General features: G+C 40.1%; 1 protein-coding gene across 2 annotated transcripts in view; it reads right to left on the bottom strand.

The window, feature by feature from the left end:
* Positions 1–3439: 3439 nt before the first annotated feature.
* The window catches only part of lzts1.S (leucine zipper, putative tumor suppressor 1 S homeolog), a 29346-nt gene continuing 14391 nt past the window's right edge, over positions 3440–18394 (bottom strand). Inside the window, exons 1-4 of one of the 2 annotated variants that reach the window (XM_041588103.1) lie at positions 14002–14454; positions 8396–8864; positions 7010–7636; positions 3440–5720 (exon numbers count right to left, since the gene is read on the bottom strand). In XM_041588103.1, coding sequence (XP_041444037.1) covers positions 5214–5720; positions 7010–7636; positions 8396–8761 — 1500 coding nt within the window. In that variant the 5' untranslated portion in view covers positions 8762–8864; positions 14002–14454 and the 3' untranslated portion in view covers positions 3440–5213. Of the gene's footprint in view, positions 5721–7009; positions 7637–8395; positions 8865–14001; positions 14455–18394 lie in introns of those variants that run through there. The other variant, XM_018255053.2, reaches the window with a different exon arrangement.

Below are 18394 nucleotides of genomic sequence, written 5' to 3'. Positions count from 1 at the left end.
GTGGGCATATCGGAGAGAGATCCGGTCGTTTGGCGACATCGCCAAACGACCGGATCTCTCCATGTATGGACACCTTAAGGCAGCTAGCCACATTGATGGCCTTGCACTATGGGCAGTGGTATAACTGGTAAAACCTGGATGTGTGTAGGTATGTATAAACTTGTTGCAATGTGCTGTGTAACTGTGATATTTGTAGTTGCATAACTTTGACATTATAAATGCGTGCAATTCTGCTAGTGTCTACTTGTGTAGCTGTGTTATTAGAATAGTTAGCTTAAAGCTACTTTTGTATTTGCTGTATGTGTGTATTTGCTGTGTCATTTACCACTTGTGCCTGTGTCATTGTGTGTTTGTCAGTTTATTTGTATAGGTATGCATAAATCTGCTGTATCTGAACAGTTTTGTTAGTTTCTCTGTGTCATGGCTGGTTGTGTAGCTGTATTTGTGAAGGTAGGAGTGGAAATGCTGGAGCTTGGAGCAGTTGTGTTGGTGCCTGTGTATCTGTGGCTCTTCATGTTTGTGTACCATTGTGTTATGGCAGTGATTGTGAGGCTTCTGTGTTTGTGTAACTGTGTGCATACAGCATTAGTGTGTTCCTGGCATTCCCTTAGATGTCACTCTGTCTCTTTGCTTAGTAATTAGCGCCATATGAATTTGCCTGTGAATAGCAATTAGACCTTATTAGCATCTTCATCTGTTCTGTGTGGGCTGATCTCTGGGGTTGGGAGGCTGAACAGGTTTGCAGTGAGCTCAGAACTGAACTTGAATGTGTGTCTTGACAAGACAAACCTACAGAGAACTGCCTTTAGCACAAAGGGCTCTATCTCTATAGAGTGATGGGAGTGTCGAGAGACAATGCAGCACATTAAAATACTAAATCACATTTCAAAAGTTTGGATGCTGCAGTCTCTCCATCTCCAAATGTACACAATGTTGGACTAGGACACCAGGGACCCACCCAAGAACCTTAGACCAGGGGCCCACCAAAAAACCTTAGACCAGGGTCCCACTCTCAGTACTATTATTCTTCCTTTCCTCACTCAACCTCTATTCTTTTAATCTCTATTCTTTACATGCTAACTATTATTGTTTCTATTTAGCATCATAGAAATAGGGAATGACCATGACCATATAGGCCAAATGTTTAACAGCATGAAGGCCCACTGACACCTGGGCCCACCGGGAGTTTTCCTGGTATCCCAGTGGGCCAGTCCGACACTGAATGTACATATTTACACAAGGAAACTGAAAGTGGAAGATGAGATAAGTTCATAACAAAAATGCAAAGAGATAGAGGCAACAGAAAGTAGCCAAAAGGCTGAGCAAAAAGAAATGGGAAAATGGCTATAATAGAAATGAATACTGTCTGATGGAATGGGAGGCAAAATCAGCTGATGAGAAGGAAGATAAAAAATAGGAGAACAGAAGGGGCAAATACACAAGAAAAGGGACTGGACCACTGGTAACATTAAAGGGGTGGCTCGCCTTTAAGGTAACTTTTAGTATGTCAAAGAATGGCCCATTATGCAACTTTTTAATTGGTTTTCATTCTTTATTTTTTATAGTTTTTTCATTATTTGCCTTTTTTCTGACAGTTTTCAAATGGGCGGCGTTGACCCCTTCTAAAAAGCAACTGATCTGTAAGGCTACAAATTTATTGTTATTGCTACTTTTTATTTACCTTTTTATTACTCCTCTTTCTATTCAGGACCACTCCTATTCATATTCCTGTCTCTTATTTAAATCAATGCATGGTTGCTAGGGTAATTTGAACCCTAGCTTCCAGATTGCTAAAAATGGAAATGCAAAAGTAAAAGCTGCTGAATAAAAAGGGGAACAAGAGTTGAACTTCAACTTTTTTTTTGTAGCTGGAATTTCAGCTCTTCTTGATTAGAAAGTCCTGCTCCATTTGATAGAGTATGAGAGAGGAAGGTGGTGCAGCTTCAGGCAGCAAAGCCAACCCCCCCCCCCTCCAAGAGCACCTACAAAGTATGTAGCCAAATCTTACCAAAACACTGGAATTCCAGTTTTCCGAGCCTTAATATTATATTGATGGTATTATTTATTCAGTACTAGAGATCGAATCCAACCCATTCTGTATTCAGCATTGCAAGTTCCACAGTATAATTAGTCCTCTCTTCCTTGGGCCTATGGCAACTGTCTGATACCTATCGGTGTTGTCTGTCATTTACATAATGTAAACCACCTGGCACTTACACCTTCCAATGAAGCGTGCAAAGTACAAAAAAACTACACAACATTTTTTTTTTTGAATTTTGCCTTCCTCTGTTGCAGAATTGCTGCATTTGACAGAGATGGATTCATGAGAGACAGGAGGAGGCCTATAGGCATCCCACTCCATCTCCCAGCCTCCTTCCCATTCTCGCTCTTATTCATCTTCCCCTGGTCGTAGTAAATGACTACTATAATAACTGGATTCTAGCGGTGTGTGTAGCACCCAATGTCCCCCCAATGAACTATGTTCAGCTCAATAGTGATTGCTATCATGTCTAGTTTATGGTACCTGGATCACTTTAACTTGAAAAGCACCTGCTTTTAAACCAGTAGTATCCTTGAGCTTCCTCTCCCCTCAATCCTTTAGTATGTTCCAGTCTGCAGTTCAATTACATCTCGTCATCAACTGAATTTAGTTATTTTCATTTAATGACCCATCAAGGTTAACAATTAATTCTGTTGAGCCAAGGATAAGGTGTATATCTGAAGCCTTTGGCATTGTTGATGTTATTCTATGAAATCCGCCAGTATCGCTACACCTGCCACTCTATCTCTTCTCATATTGTGAAGCTGCCGATGGCCATACTTTCATTCCATTGAATTTCCCATTATTCTGAATCCAACTTCAAAAAAATCATTTAGAAAGTGGCACAATTATGTTTAATTCCTTGTAGAAATGCTAGATTAGAATTATGGCTTTTGCAGTTACTGCCTGACACTGTGCACTCTATGGCTATTATAATCAATTACAACAAATCCTATGACTATCTGTACTGCAGGTGCATTTCTTTCCTGTTTTATTACTGCTGCTGAAGCTTTCCTGATGCATTCAGTAACATTGTACTCATTTCCGAGACTTGCCAGCTCTTCTATTGTGCGTAAAGCTGCAGAATGGAAAGATCGTACTCAGTAATAAATAGTTCTCATCATTTTGTGGGGGGAAGTTATCAGCGTGCAGCCTCCGCAGCTGGATATCAGGAAGACATTTACTTCAGCATAATATAGAGGAAAAGAACTTGTATTTCCTGGGGCGTTAGACTTATGATATATCTCCGGTCTCTGAATAGAGAATATATTCAGTGCCTTCTTCCATGCCATATGGCACAGCTCACCAAAAGCAATAGGCTTTATTAAACCCTTCCTCTAAGGTTATTGTGTGCCATGGTATGTGTGCTCCAGTACATACACAAACATACATAAATGATACTCAGAATATTTCTTTATTTAAATGAATATAAACATCAAATCTCAGATTGTTTTTTTTTTTTTGCCTTTTAGCAGCTTCCAGGCTGCAAAATGCACCCCGCCTTTGAAAACACTCATCTATAATCTACAGTCTAAAGTAGCAACGACTGGAAGTGGGAAGTTTTGGGGTCCCTCCCAAAGACAATGGCTTAGCATCAAAATGGTCACCTGACGACTGCAGTTATAACATGTACAGGCTTTGCTCCATCTACCAGTAATAGGGCTGACACATATGGTGCCAGAGACCATTCCATTAACACTCTCTGCCAGACACCAGCAGTGTTATTCAGGCATCATGTTCCCCGCCATGAGACCAGCAGTGTTGTTCTGTTAACCCATGCACAACCGGCTCGGGCAAAGCACTATACCACTGACTCCTACCCTGATAGACATCTGCAATAATTCTGCGGTGCTTACAGCAGCTTCCAATCCTGAATGGTGCACAGAACATACGGTTATTGCGTGCGGCACAAACTCCACAACATATGGATCAGGTTGTGGTATTGTGGTGATTTGCACAGATGCTCAGTAAACAGTGTCACAAGGTGGGGTAAGAGGAAGGGCTCTGTATGCACACAAGCCTGGCTGAGTGTATACTCACATACCAATATACAATGCACAGAATGCACACTGTACACATACATACAGGAACCACACAATACACATTTTGTGATACACTCAATGCCCACTCATTAACACTATCCCAGATCAGTAACTTCCCTGCTGGTTCTGTTGTTCGTTTTCCAGGTACCACTTATTCTAATGATGAGAATATCAAGCTGTCAATAGACCAATGCATTGTTCTTTTGTCCCAACTCACTAGCAGTTGCATTAATCTGAAAAAAAAAACAGACTCCATTTGCAAGCTATGAATTGCAGTTATTTTGTCCATTTAATATTAAATCTGTTAGAGTTTGAGCATTTGAATTAATTTTGAGTCTATATGAAATGTTCTCATCCCATTCACTCTTTCCTGGCAATTTATTAGACCAATGGTATGCAGATTATGGACATTTTAGGGGTCGTTTTCTAGTCACAACCCAGTGAGCAAAATGCAGAAATAGGCCGCAGGAGTCACGGGCTACAAGACAAAGCAAGAACAAGGCTTGTTTAATGAGCACTAACGGGCCTGCTCTTGTCCTTATAAACCTCATCTGCAAAAGTTGGGGGTAAAATTGCAAATCTGCGCTGTCCTTCTGGTGCTTGTATTGCTGCCATGTTGAGGGGCATCTGGTAGTCACATTATTATAAAAAATGGAGGAAAGCTTGATCTGCTTTCATATGTAATAACTATAGCCTGAGCACCTGCCACACATGAGGGCACTCCTATTTCATTCAGCAACGGCGTATACAAGCATTCTTATTTGCCTACATGCATGGTCGGCGTAGGGTCCCTTTCACACTTCTTTGTGGTTTTATTTTTTATCCATCTCAACTATTATGTCAAAACCGGTCCATAAAAATACACCTGCTTACGTACACTTGACAGGTGAAATAATCTCATTACTTTTTTTTTGCATTTTATTTTGCCATTTTTATTAATAATTAGTATGGTCCAATTTGACCACAAAATGAAAGTAGGAGCAAAAGAAGCTACTGCCCTGGGAAAATGTATATCGTAAGTACTTTCACTCATACTTACAGAATCAGTCCACACTGTTATTCACAGGTACTCACTCACTCATTCACTCACTCACTTGCCTTCACAATCACCCTCCCTTTCCTCTTTCTGGTCAAATCTCTGTGGCTAGTATGTCCTGGAATGTAAGCTCCATATCTGGCAATGTTAGAATAGGCCCATCATCAAGATCTTCTCCACCAGTCAGGGCTCGAAGCCTCTGTTCCAGGGCTTGGCATCTCTGAAACATGTGCAGGTAGCTCTGCTGGAGTTGACGTTGATAATGGATGACCTTCTCCCTCTCTTCCAGCCATGTCTTGCGCTCACGCTGGAACACATCCGTCATCTGCTCATTGTTCTGCCGCTCAGCTTCAAGCTCGGTCCGCAGTGTGTCCAACTCGGCTTCACTTTGGGCCTGCTCCCTCTCCTCCCTGTCTTCCTCCATAATGCGAAGCCTATCCTCTGCTTCTCTGGCCCTCTGCTCTTGAGCCTCTGCCCTACCCTTAGTTTCCCGGAGCTGTGCCTTTAGGCTCAGAATCTCACTGGCACGGAGCGATGACTCTTCTTGAGTATCCCGGAGCTGCTGACGGAGGGATGCAATCTCCCCGGGTTTCTGCAATGCCTGTGTGGGCAAAAACATGGAATTTTATGCTCTTTGACTCTCGGGGGTCTCTCTGATTTACTAAAATAGGTTCTGAGCTGCACTAGTCCAGTTATCAATATCAACCAATCAGCAAATAGTTTTGACCAGCTTAGCACACATAAGAAAATGAAAGCAAAGTTCTTGGTTGCTATGGTTGAATTCACTGGTGACTATTTAAGTAAAGACTTCTGTCTTTTCCCAGATTAGGCATTTTTATTTGATTATTATTAAACTATTGATTGCAACTCAAAGATGTGCCCTTTAGTTACAATTAAATATAGTGATTAAAATAAGGCAAATGAGTGGTTAACTTCTAAACCATTTTGGGTTTTCATTAACCTACAGCCTGTACACACACTATAAGTGTATTATATTTTTTTCTGCTCTGTACAGAGAATGATAGACAATTTAACAGTCATGTTTAGTTTGTTTTCAACCTTGGTTCATTTTCTCATTTGCCTTAGGCCCACAATAAATCTACACTATCATCCCAATCTACCTGCTCACTGATTCAGATGGCCATAGATGTAACAATTTCCAGGAAAGCTTATTTATTTCGATACATACGTGTAGAGCTGAATCGTCATATACTGTATAGAGGTAGAAACAATAGAATACCACCTGTATCTGATGATTCAGCACTAATATGGCATGTTCGCATGCCTTCAAAGGTGCCCAATCAAAATTCTCCGGGCAGCCTGATTGATGAGTCGACCAATATCCAAGTCTTCTGCTGATATTGGCCGGCTCATCTCCCACCATACACGCAACTAATATTGTACGGAAAAAAAATTGTACGATATTATTGGTGTGTCTATGGCCACCTTTACACAGATTATGAATGTGATTGTTTATATGTTCTGCTCCAGGGCTGTCCTTAATACTAATGGTCATGGGGGGGGGAGGGTATTTTACTAGACTGAACAAGCTGCGTTAATCTCTTTAGATCAGGGAAAGTGGTGTAAACCAACCACATTTTATCACCTCATGCACTGCACCTATGCTCCAGACCAATGGAAAGTGAGCTCACCAACAGCAGAAACAGGGCATGATTTCTGGTGTGGCAGGATTTTATATTAATATCAAACAAGATGCCTTTTCATATAGGGTCAGTTTGTTTTTTTGATAAGCTCACTTGAAGGTCCACCTAGTTCCATCTACAGTACATGCAATTTTTTGTGCCTTTCTTTTTACTTTGAAGCAAAGATTCACTCCTTTCATTTCTTTCTGCATTAGCTTTCTTTACTGAGTCAGATTTACTTCCTCACCTCCCATTGTGTCTCATCCATCGATGGACTTATGGACATCTTTCTCTCTTTTTCATAATTCCGCATCTTGCTTTCCTTGGCCTCCCTCTCCTGTGTTACCTGAATTTGAAGGACATGCTGACCTCTCTGGCCCCTCTGAGAACTCTGCCTGGACCTAGTGACACCTCCTCTGTGTCCTTCTTCTTTGTTCTCAACAGGTTCAACCCTTGCTAGATCATCACAAGATGGAGGAGATCTTAAGCCTGATTTTGGTGGCACACTTAGAATCTTGTTGGCATTTCCACCATCTGACAAGGACATAGCTCTGAGACTGAGCATGTTGCTCCTCGAGCTTTGGGTGATATTGTGGGCGCTGCCCCCAAAGCGTCCTGTTGGCATTAGAAGAGCATCCAACTGGCATGCAGTGCCTAGCTTATTGGGGTGGGTAGGAAGGCTGGACATGGAGTTCCTGCCTGATTCAGACATGCCTCCCATACAGTGTCCAGCCCGACTCTCAGCTTCCCGAGAACGATCTGAACGATAATAGAGAGATAACTGTGGTCCACTCTCTGCAGCTGGATAGCATGTGACAGCTGAATTCCTGCGCATTCCAGGTTTCAGTGGTGTAGGACGTAGGGCATTCATCTCCTGTTTAAGAGAAGGACAGTTAATACACACAAAAAATATGCCTTTTGTTTGCAACTGATGTGTTTTATCATTTTTAAGTCAACCATTTTCTTACTTGCATGAACTAAAATCTCCCAAAGTTCATTCCTGTTGCCTTCTTTTTTCTCTTTAAAGCTATTCTTCTTACGTTATTTTTAGTTTTTCCTCACTAACCTTTACAATATGGTACAGGAGAATCAAAAGTCTTTTTACTGCAGAAGTAAAAACATCCCATTGAATTCTATTTCTCAACAGTAGCCCCAGGTCAGGGGCATTATATTTAATTAATCAATGTCAAAGATTTGCTAAGATAATACAATACCCCTGTTCTTATATTCTGTATCTTATCAACCAATCTACTGCTTTGGTGAGTGTTACATTTTCTGTGTTGACTTTCTCTTGCCGTTCTACATCTATTCCTGGCATATAATGACTATTTCACCTTTACCCACTGCAATAATTCAAATAAATTTTCAGTTCCCATTTTAACATTACCTTTCATATATCAACCCATTATTTTGTCCATCGCACACATCTAAAGTTCATAAATTTTCAATCTCTACTCAAATATGAATCCAGGTTTCATTCTCAATCTCTCATGTAAAACATACCTCTTCTACTTACTACCTACAATTTACCCATGTAACCATTGCTCCATTCACTGCTTTGGGGATCAATTGCTAAAACTGCCTTTAAAAATAATAAAGTAATCATTTTAGTTTTCTCCAGCCTCACACTCACCAGTTCTAGACGGTTGGGAAAGTGGATCATGCTGGGTGGGTTACATGTTTTATTTGGTGGACCTGAGTACTCTTGACTAGACTGAGGTTCTGGCTCTGTGTTTGTCACTGCTCCATGGTACTCTTGCCTAGGACCCACATGGGATTTCTGACTGACTTTGATGTAGAAGAAATCTTCACTTCGCCCCATCTTGGATCCTCCACCCTTGGCATGCCCTGACTCCTGGGAGAAGCCAAACCTTAGAATGCCATCTGAACAGCGGCTCAGCTTTTTCAGGTGGGGTGGTTTTCTCCCACGATGTTGGGAACCTCTCCCTTGCTTGTGATTGAACCCATGCCCAGATAGAAGACTGCCCACACTACCCATGGTTTAGTATAGATAGAAGCAGGGGTCAGAAGAACAAGAATCCAGAAAGAAGAGAGTTAGATCAGGGGTCATATCCGAGGGCCCTGGCCCCCTGAGAGAGAACCTAAAAGAAAGGAGAAGATAAAATTAAAAGTCTATAGGAACAAGTTACAACGCTTTCAAGTAGAAGAAATTGATCTATCTGAGGAGTAATCACTGACAAAGTTAACGTGGTTTTGCTTTATCAACACAATCCCTTACACCTTAATGGTGACATATCATTTTGTTGAAGAACAACATGGCCAGGTATGTTGCAAGTACTCACCCACTGAACTTCCTAACACAACTTAAACTAGAAGCAACATTAAATCGGTGCTTTGTGACATTGGTGCTGAAGGACTACATTTCAGCTATACTTAACTTTGAAATTGTTGCTCAACTGTAGCTAGCATTCCTGTTTCCATCTTTTAACCAGTAAAAAATGTAAATATTGAATCAAGTATTCCTCAAAGGGATAGTGAAAGAATAAGATGTTGGGGGGACCCAATACAGAATTAGGATTTGAGGTCCACTCTCTCTCTTTCTCTTCAGTCCATTAGCAACTGGAGTATCCCATACTGTCACCAGTTGATTGTCAAGAGGGCTGCATGCTGCAAACAACCCTTGCAATTACTATCTGCAGGACGTGACTGCAGGTTGGGTACAAAATGACGGTTTGTACTAGAAACTCGATGTGATCATTTTTTGCGACATTAGTGAATGTTCTCCCCCATCAGAGTGTTAATAAAGTCACAAAAATGGCTGTCAAATGAGTCAAGTGATATAAGAAGGAAGAGCTATAATACATCATTATATTCTGGAACCATGTCAAAAACCACAATTTGAGTGCTTGTGACACTCCTTACACAATGCATGATGCAGTTGCAACACTTGAGTGGTTAATCGTGCAAGAATGACATCAAGTGATTATATTGCGATCAGTCACAATTGGAAGAATAAAAATGGCTACTTATTGTACAAAGTGTTCCTTTCAAAATACACTCAGTTCCCATGGTAATAAAAGTCTCACACCTCCTTCAATGTGTAGCACAAAAGGTTTGGTGTAACTGTGGGCAACGGGTTAACTTTTGTAATTTCAGTCCTTGAGGTATCAAAGCCCCCCCCCCAGGTCTGCTGCTCTGTGCTGAGGTATGCCAGTCCTAGAGGGAGCCACGTTCTCTGCCATAGACATCCACTGTGCTCCCACACACTCTTCTGTGTAGCTCTAGAACTGACAGTGTCCCTGATTTTCTAGCTGTGTAGTCCTAGAGGTAATGGTCCCTCCCACGCACACTCTGTGCTGCATGAGTCAGGTTGGATCAGCCACAGAAGAACATATTACAGTCAAACAATAATTTACTGCATAAGGCACCAACTTATATACAAGAGCTACAGCACTGAGAGCCTCACTATATACTGATAAATACACCCCAGTAGAGCTATAGGAATACCCCAGCACCTTGTACATCTGTATTAACCATCAGTTATAACAAAATATACCCATGTGCTTTCCATCAACATCTCCCCCTCCCTGCTAATTATCAGTGCACGCTGATTTAGCTGTGGAAACGGCTCCTCAAACCTTTTCAAATACATCCTAAAATGGTTTAATCCACCGGCACAGATTAAGATGCCCCTTCATATTAGCAGAACCCCAACTGTGTGTTAACTCTTCACCAGCCACATATCACAGAGCCCCAACAGTTCTTTAAGAGGACTGATGCATATTTAGAAGTACATCTAGATGCCACCAACCTCACCAAAATTACTCTTGCCATTATAGGAAACCTTATTGGAACATCTTAAGGGAAATTAATAACCAATTTAGAAGAAGGCAGAATAACCAGTACAAGTACAGTTAATAGAGAACTCAGTGCATAATTACACTCCATGTTCTTTGAGCAGCACTCATACTCTACAGACTTTAAGGGGCCGATTCACTAACTTCGAGTGAAGGATTCGAAGTAAAAAAAACTTCGAATTTCCAAGTGTTTTTTGGGCTACTTTGACCATCGAATGGGCTACTTCGACCTTCGACTACGACTTCGACTTCGAATCGAAGGATTCAAACTAAAAATCGTAGGATTATTCGACCATTCGATAGTCAAAGTACTGTCTCTTTAAGAAAAAACTTCGACCCCCTAGTTCGCCATATAAAAGCTACCGAACTCAATGTTAGCCTATGGGGATGGTCCCCATAGGCTTTCCTAAGTTTTTTTGATCGAAGGATATTCCTTCGATCTTTGGATTTAAATCCTTCAAACCGAACGATTCGAAGGATTTAATCGAACTATTTGCGCTAAATCCTTCGACTTCAATATTTGAAGTTGAAGGATTTTAATTCCCAGTCGAATATCGAGGGTTAATTAACCCTCGATATTCGACCCTTGGTGAATCGGCCCCCTAATGTAATCCTTATTAATGCACCCAGTACATCTATTACGGTAACTGTGTACCAGACTTCTAAGCCATGTATTCCCCAGCACACCAATAGCCAAATCCATATGCTCTGTAGCATATATCTACCAGCACCCCGATATTTTATAGCAGATTTAAAGTAAATACCGTTACAAAACTCACTATCACTATAACAGCAGTCCAATATATTTATACAATCATTCTCAAATCTCTAATATCACCCAAATACATTTATCGGAGAATTATAAACAACAGCATCTCAATACATTTATCTAGAGACTCTAAGTACATCTCTATGTATAAATATGTAAAGATAAATAACATATCACTAACAGCACCCCAACACATTTAATATAAACTATTACTGTATATTTATGTAAAAATCAATGCAATCAGTTCAAATCAATAAGAATCTCTAAAAGCACTCCAATACATGTTTTGGATATTTAACAGCACTACGTGTAATAGAATGCCACATAAGGAAATTCCAGACAAATTTCTAATGTCAGCCCAATAGTTTTAATCTGGAAGCAAATCTGCTTCCTGAATAAACAGAATTCTAAGCAAAGCTACTACATTTATATAAGAATTTTAAGCAAATCTCAAGATTTAAAAGAGCATTCTAATCATTCTCTGATGGCACCTTAGAACCTTTATTACACAAGATCAATCTCTTAACAACAAAGTGATACATTTATAAAAGAATTTTAAGCAAAGTGTTACAAAAAAACAGGACAGAATTCTAAAATGATTTTAAAACTACCTGATACATTTCTTAAAAAAAACTGATATACTTTTTCTAACAACATACCTATACATGTATAAAAGCAAGCTCCTAAATATGCAATGCAATTCGAAGCAAATATCATCTTATCAAATCGTACTTCCATTTTAAAGCTCCTGTAATAAGCTAAGTAACCCTGAATCATGCCTAGAGAGTGGTATCATTTATAAACCCACAAGAGTACAGCTTTTTGTAAACAAGTAACCTGTCTAGCATCCTTATATAAGGAAACCTTTCATTAAATTATCAGTGGAACAAAACATTAATAGGAAAATATCAGCATACGTAAAAGTGAATATTGTAGTCATCTTTTTAAATTATCAGTGAAACAAAGCATTAATGATAACATTTAAGCGGTGAACATTGTAGTCACCTTATTAAATTACCAGTGGAACAAAACATTAATAAGAACATTTTCGCATAGTGAAAGGTGAACGGTGTAGTCACCTTGTTAAATTATCAGTTAAACAAAGCATAAATAGGAACATTTCAAGATACTTAAAGGTGAACATTGTAGCCACCTTGTTAAATTACCAGAGGAACAAAACATTAATAAAAAATAATATCAAGATACTTGAAGGTGAACAATGTAGTCATAGTTTAAAATTATTAGTGGAACAAAACATTAATAAGAAAATATCATGATACTTGAAGGTGAACAATGTAGTTACATTGTTAAATTATCAGTGGAACAAAACATTAATAAGACAATTTGATATACTTAAAGGTGAACATTGTACTCACTACTAGTACAGGAGGCAGGTACACTGAGAAACCACTCCAAACCATTTACTGAACTACCCCATCACATACTAAATGAGCCTCCCAACCCATTTGTAAGACCCAGATGCAAAGCTGATTGTCCAAACTACTTATAAGAGTGTTGTAGCATATTCTAGAACAGCACCCCTACACATATATACCAGAATGCCAACAAAGTCTAGAGCAAAATCCATCCATATTTATAAAAGCCCACATAAATGTAAAAGATCATTCCAACACTTTCTAGAACACACTTCCATGACAAAAGTAAAGCACTCCAGCATGTTCACCAGAGATGATCACCCCAATATATCTCTATAAGAATGATTACACCATCTATAAGAGATCACATTTATAATGCTGCACTTTAAAATTTTCCCAATGGATATTTGAATCCAACATATCTAGATCACTAGAAGGTACCCCAAATAAGGTACCACCGCCGTGTGACACAACCAATATGAGGTTGACACAAAACATAACTTGTATATATATAAAAAAACCTTTTCAGTTAAAATGAACTGTATAACTCAAATAAAACTAGCATTCCATTAACCCTTCCATTCAATCATGCTTTCTGCAACCAGCAGAGCATCATGTTTACCCATTTACCTCTAAAGTGGCACTCAGTAAAGTTATTCCATGTTGGACAGCCTGTTTGCCTGACTCCTATCACTGACAAGAACCTTCTTGCCTTTGCGATAAACCTGTAGCTTCTTTCTTAACTTGCCAGCCAGAGACCTGCAGCACCTTTTGCAGAGCAATGCTGTAAATGATTGGTCTCCCAGCCCCTCTGGAAACAATAGCCTTGCAAATAATTGCTTTATTATTTTCCCAGATTAACCCCTACCCAGTCAATAGCTTTTGGTATTAACCCATTTATCTGTAATACCAGCATATACAGAATACTGTCTTATTAACCCCCTTTTGCCAGAGCTTAAAAAGCACAGCATTTATAGCTCTTGTCATTCCAAAGAGCAGACCTTTTATTAACCCCTTTTTTGCAAAGCCTTGGCATTGCACTTAAACTGGGCAGAAAGCCCCCCATCCCAACCTCCCATTTCTTACCTGTCATTACAAAACATTATTTTTATTTTGGTATTTTTAATCTATATATCTGATAAATCTTACCAGCTCATTTAGAATTTCCTACCCCCCCCCCCACAGATAGTAAGCCCCTTTAACAAATAATTCTCCCTGCTCTATGCAGAGCATCACTCCCCACCTTTAAAGCAGATTCTTTGTCCTCTGCCCTTACCTGCTCCCATGTGTGTGGCATCAGTGACAGGCCTGATGTTCACTTTACAGCATTCACTTCTGCACTGGCACCAACGTCTGGTGGCCAAATTGGCAAACACTGAGCAGGCAGGAGCAGGTGCTGGATCTCTCCTCTCATTGGCTTGAAGGAAAGGCAGAATTTACATCAAGCTCTGACACCCACACACTTTTCTTCTATTCTCCCCCTTCACACACTCAGCCCAGCAGCTTTCTCCCTCGCACTTGACTCTTTCTATGACACTCTCCTGCCTCCCAGTAACCCCACATACACAATGTGCAGCAAAACTCACACAACATTTAACAACAATGCCCGACAGACAGAAGGTTCAATAGAAAAGGTTATCAAAAGACCCATTACTTAAACATAGTTTCTTCCTGGACCAAATGGCAAGGCTGGGGTGTGAGTATGAGACACACAGCTCTCTGTCACTGATACACACACAGCTATTTGTCTCTAATACACACACACACATCTCTCTGTCACTGATACAGACACAGCTATTTGTCTCTAATACACACACACAGCTCTCTGTCACTGATACAGACACAGCTATTTGTCTCAATACACACACACAGCTCTCTGTCACTGATACATACACAGCTATTTGTCTCTAATACACACACACAGCTCTCTGTCACTGATACACATACAGAGCTCTCTGTCACTGATACACATACACAGCTATTTGTTTCTAACACACACACACAGCTCTCTGACACTGAATCACACACAGCTATTTGTCTCTTATACACACATACAGCTCTCTGTCACTGACACACACAGAGCTCTCTGTCACTGATACACACACACACAGCTATTTGTCTCTAATACACACACACACACAGCTCTCTGTCACTGATACACACACAGCTATTTGTCTCTAATACACACACACAGCTCTCTTTCACTGACACACATACATACAGCTGTCTATCACTGATAAACACACACAGCTCTCTGACACTGATACACACACACACAGCTCTCTGTCACTGATACACACCCACAGCTACATATGGACACATGACTACCAGTCACACACAATACCTATTTGCTATTGGCATATACTAACACTTATTTCTAGTTGCCATGGTTTATTGCTTCCTTCTCCCAATTAGAAGTGTAAATGAATCATTAGAAATAATAATTGAAAATAATGAATGTTACATAACCAGTCACAGATCCTTTCCAGTCACACCCATATAAACACTCAAGGAGCCATTTGTGAAAACAGATACCCACTAGTTCCTCTGCAGTTCCTGCACCTACCCTTGCACAATGCCCTGTGCATTTCCTATGCACCTTATCTTTGCCTTTAATATAAACATGTACACAAAATCTTATTTGATATGCCAGAGCACACACAGTAGTAATTTAGTAGTAAATGTAAGTTTTGGTGTTCACCTTCATTTCAGTCCATACATATGTGTCTTAAAGGAATTGTTCAGTGTAAAAATAAAAACTGGGTAAATAGATAGCCTGTGCAAAATAAAAAATGTTTCTAATATAGTTAGTTAGCCAAATATGTAACATATAAAGGCTGGAGTGACTGGATGTCTAACATAATAGCCAGAACACTACTTCCTGCTTTTCAGCTCTGTTGGTTTACACTGACTGGTTACCCTGGTTACCAGGCAGTGACCAATCAGAGACTTGAGGGGGGGCACATGGGTCATATCTGTTGCTTTTGAATCTGAGCTGAATGCTGAGGATCAGTTGCAAATTCACTGAACAGAAATGTACCATGTGGCCCCCCTTCAAGTCGCTGACTGAAGGGGGGCCACAGTTATAGAGCTGAAAAGCAGGAAGTAGTGTTCTGACTATTTATGTTAGACATCCAGTCATCCAGTCACCAGCCTTTATACATTACATTTTTGGCTAACTAACTATATTAGAAATGTTTTTTATTTTGCACAGCCTGTCTATTTACCCAGTTTGTTTTGTCACACTGAACTGTTCCTTTAAGCAATTCATAGTTCCTCAATTAGTAAATAACAGGACTGTCAAACTGCTGACCAACAGCCCACCAAATTTTACAACCCCATCTGCCTACAAGTCCCATAGATAGGCCAAATGCATGGAGAGGGATGGACAGCATTGCCATGTCAGATGAGTTTGTGCAGCGCTTATTACTGTATATACATATATGTGTCCGATGCTTAGGATGGTCTTTGTGCAGGTCTTGCTCTGTCCCTAGACCAGGGGTGCCCAAAAGGTAGATTGGGATCTACCAGTAGACCTTTAGCTGATGATCAGTAGATCTCAAGACACTGTCAACAAACAGCTTGTCTAAATCACCCTCCTATTTCATACTTTTCATGCAGATATTTATTATGTTAAGGTTACATAAGAAATCGTTTTTGTTAAATATAGCAATATACATTTTCTCATTAATCAATATATAAGTAATATTTTCCATGGACCAGAATGCTAACATTGATTTTATGGATGTAGATCATAATGGGAAATCATGATTAAAAGTACACCTCTCATTAGTAAAGTATGGGCACTCCTGCCCTAGAACATGACAACATTTTCTAAGTTCTGTGCTGCCAATGCCATTCAATAAACAGTAAAGCACCCTTAGCTCTTGCCTCTATATTGCTTTAATGTGTGTCTATGTTTATGTCTCTTGAAATACCTGTCAGGTCCATTTCTATTTCTCAATGCCATTAAGTACATCATTCCTCATTTCCAGGTATTTGTTTTCCTGCCTTTTAAATGGGGACTCAGATTATCCTTGCAATTACATCAGTATGGCTGAGCACTATGCTTTCTTCTCCATTTCCCTCTTCAACTTATTCTCTTTCATCACCAGCATACCGTTCTCTCTAAGATCGCACATGGCTACATGCAACTTCTCTTTTCAGCTGGGCCCTGCAGATAAATGGAGGATAGGGATCTCAAAGATGGAGTATAACTCTCTCTCCAAAATCCCCGGGCAACACTGGCTCTTCTAAGGTAAAAGCAGTGTAGCAACCAATAGCTTTAGTATGTCCTTAAGAACGTGTGGGTTAGAGCGCACCTCCCACCAATGAAAACAAATAAATGGTGTGCAAGGTCAAATACACGATAATCAAAGACAGATATAGAGAAAGAATGACCCTTGTAGTTGCACCACCCCACAATGTCTGCTAGAAGTTCCCACTATGTGAGCATACTTAAAACTTAAATATGCCCAGGAATTAATACCATAAAAACAAGATCAAGAGGGACTTAGGGTCATTAGTTCAGGGAAGGAATGTAGAGGTTTGGTTTTATGGATACGTGACTTAACCTCAGTCAACGATCACACTTCCACTTCTGGCATACATTGTGGGGTGGTGCAACTACAAGGGTCATTCTTTCTCTATATCTGCCACACTTTAATATAGTGTTTAGGGGACTAATAAATGTATTCCCTATGTATATTGCATTCCCCTAAAGTTTGGCCACAGAAGGGCCCCTTAGTTTATACAGGAGCTAGACTCCTCTTCCTGGATCAAAGCATGACCCCCAGCTTTCCCCACTTTAGTCACTAGATGAGAGTTTAACATATAAGTTGAACACACGTGTGCTCAGGGCACATTTTGACTGTCCCCTTACTTGAGCAGGCAGGAACAGTTGCACTTGAAAACATGTCAGGTCTAGCTAGTGATAGGCTACTCACTTTCATAGGTCACTCTAGGAGTGCTATATAGTTGGGGCTATTTAGCCGAGCAGCTAAGGCTCCACCAAGGAGTGTTTAATTGGATTAGGATCCCAGGTACTTTGCCCAGAGTAGGGACTAAGTGTTAGAACTAGGGTCTATAGAGACATCCTTGGAGCTCCATTTAGGGAAGTGCTGAAAGCTGGGAGTACTTCTGTTTATGCTGTGCACCTTCTCTTATCCTACAGGGATTTATACTGACCATTGGTGCTGTGAGTGTATGCCTATCCACTGATGTTCTATGTTTCTGCTTATCTCTCATTGAACTCCTATATGGATTGTGTTTTTCAATAAACAAGTTCTATAGTTAAGTTATAAGAACCACTGGCACCCATTCTTTAACAATACTACTGATTACAGTATATTGCATCATACCTACACACCGTTACAAGGGCTCACCCCCTGAGTCTCATCCAGACTAAATAATGGGGTAAAGCTACTAGTTAGAGTAATGATGCTGCTCAATTTACTATATCACACAAGGTGATTTTATTGGCTCAAACCATATGTTCAGACAAAGAGTGGCAACGTTTTGGGCCTCACAGGACCCTTTATCAAGTCTCTTCAAAGTCTCCTATATCAAGTCTCTTTAAAGTCTCCTTTATCAAGTCTCTTCAAAGGGTCCCGTGATGCTCAAACGTTGCCATTCTTTGTCTGCTCACATGTTATGATGCTCAGTTTTCT

Source organism: Xenopus laevis, chromosome 3S, assembly GCF_017654675.1.
Source record: "Xenopus laevis strain J_2021 chromosome 3S, Xenopus_laevis_v10.1, whole genome shotgun sequence".
NCBI lineage: Eukaryota > Metazoa > Chordata > Amphibia > Anura > Pipidae > Xenopus > Xenopus laevis.
This window is presented reverse-complemented; position numbering and strand designations above follow the sequence as displayed.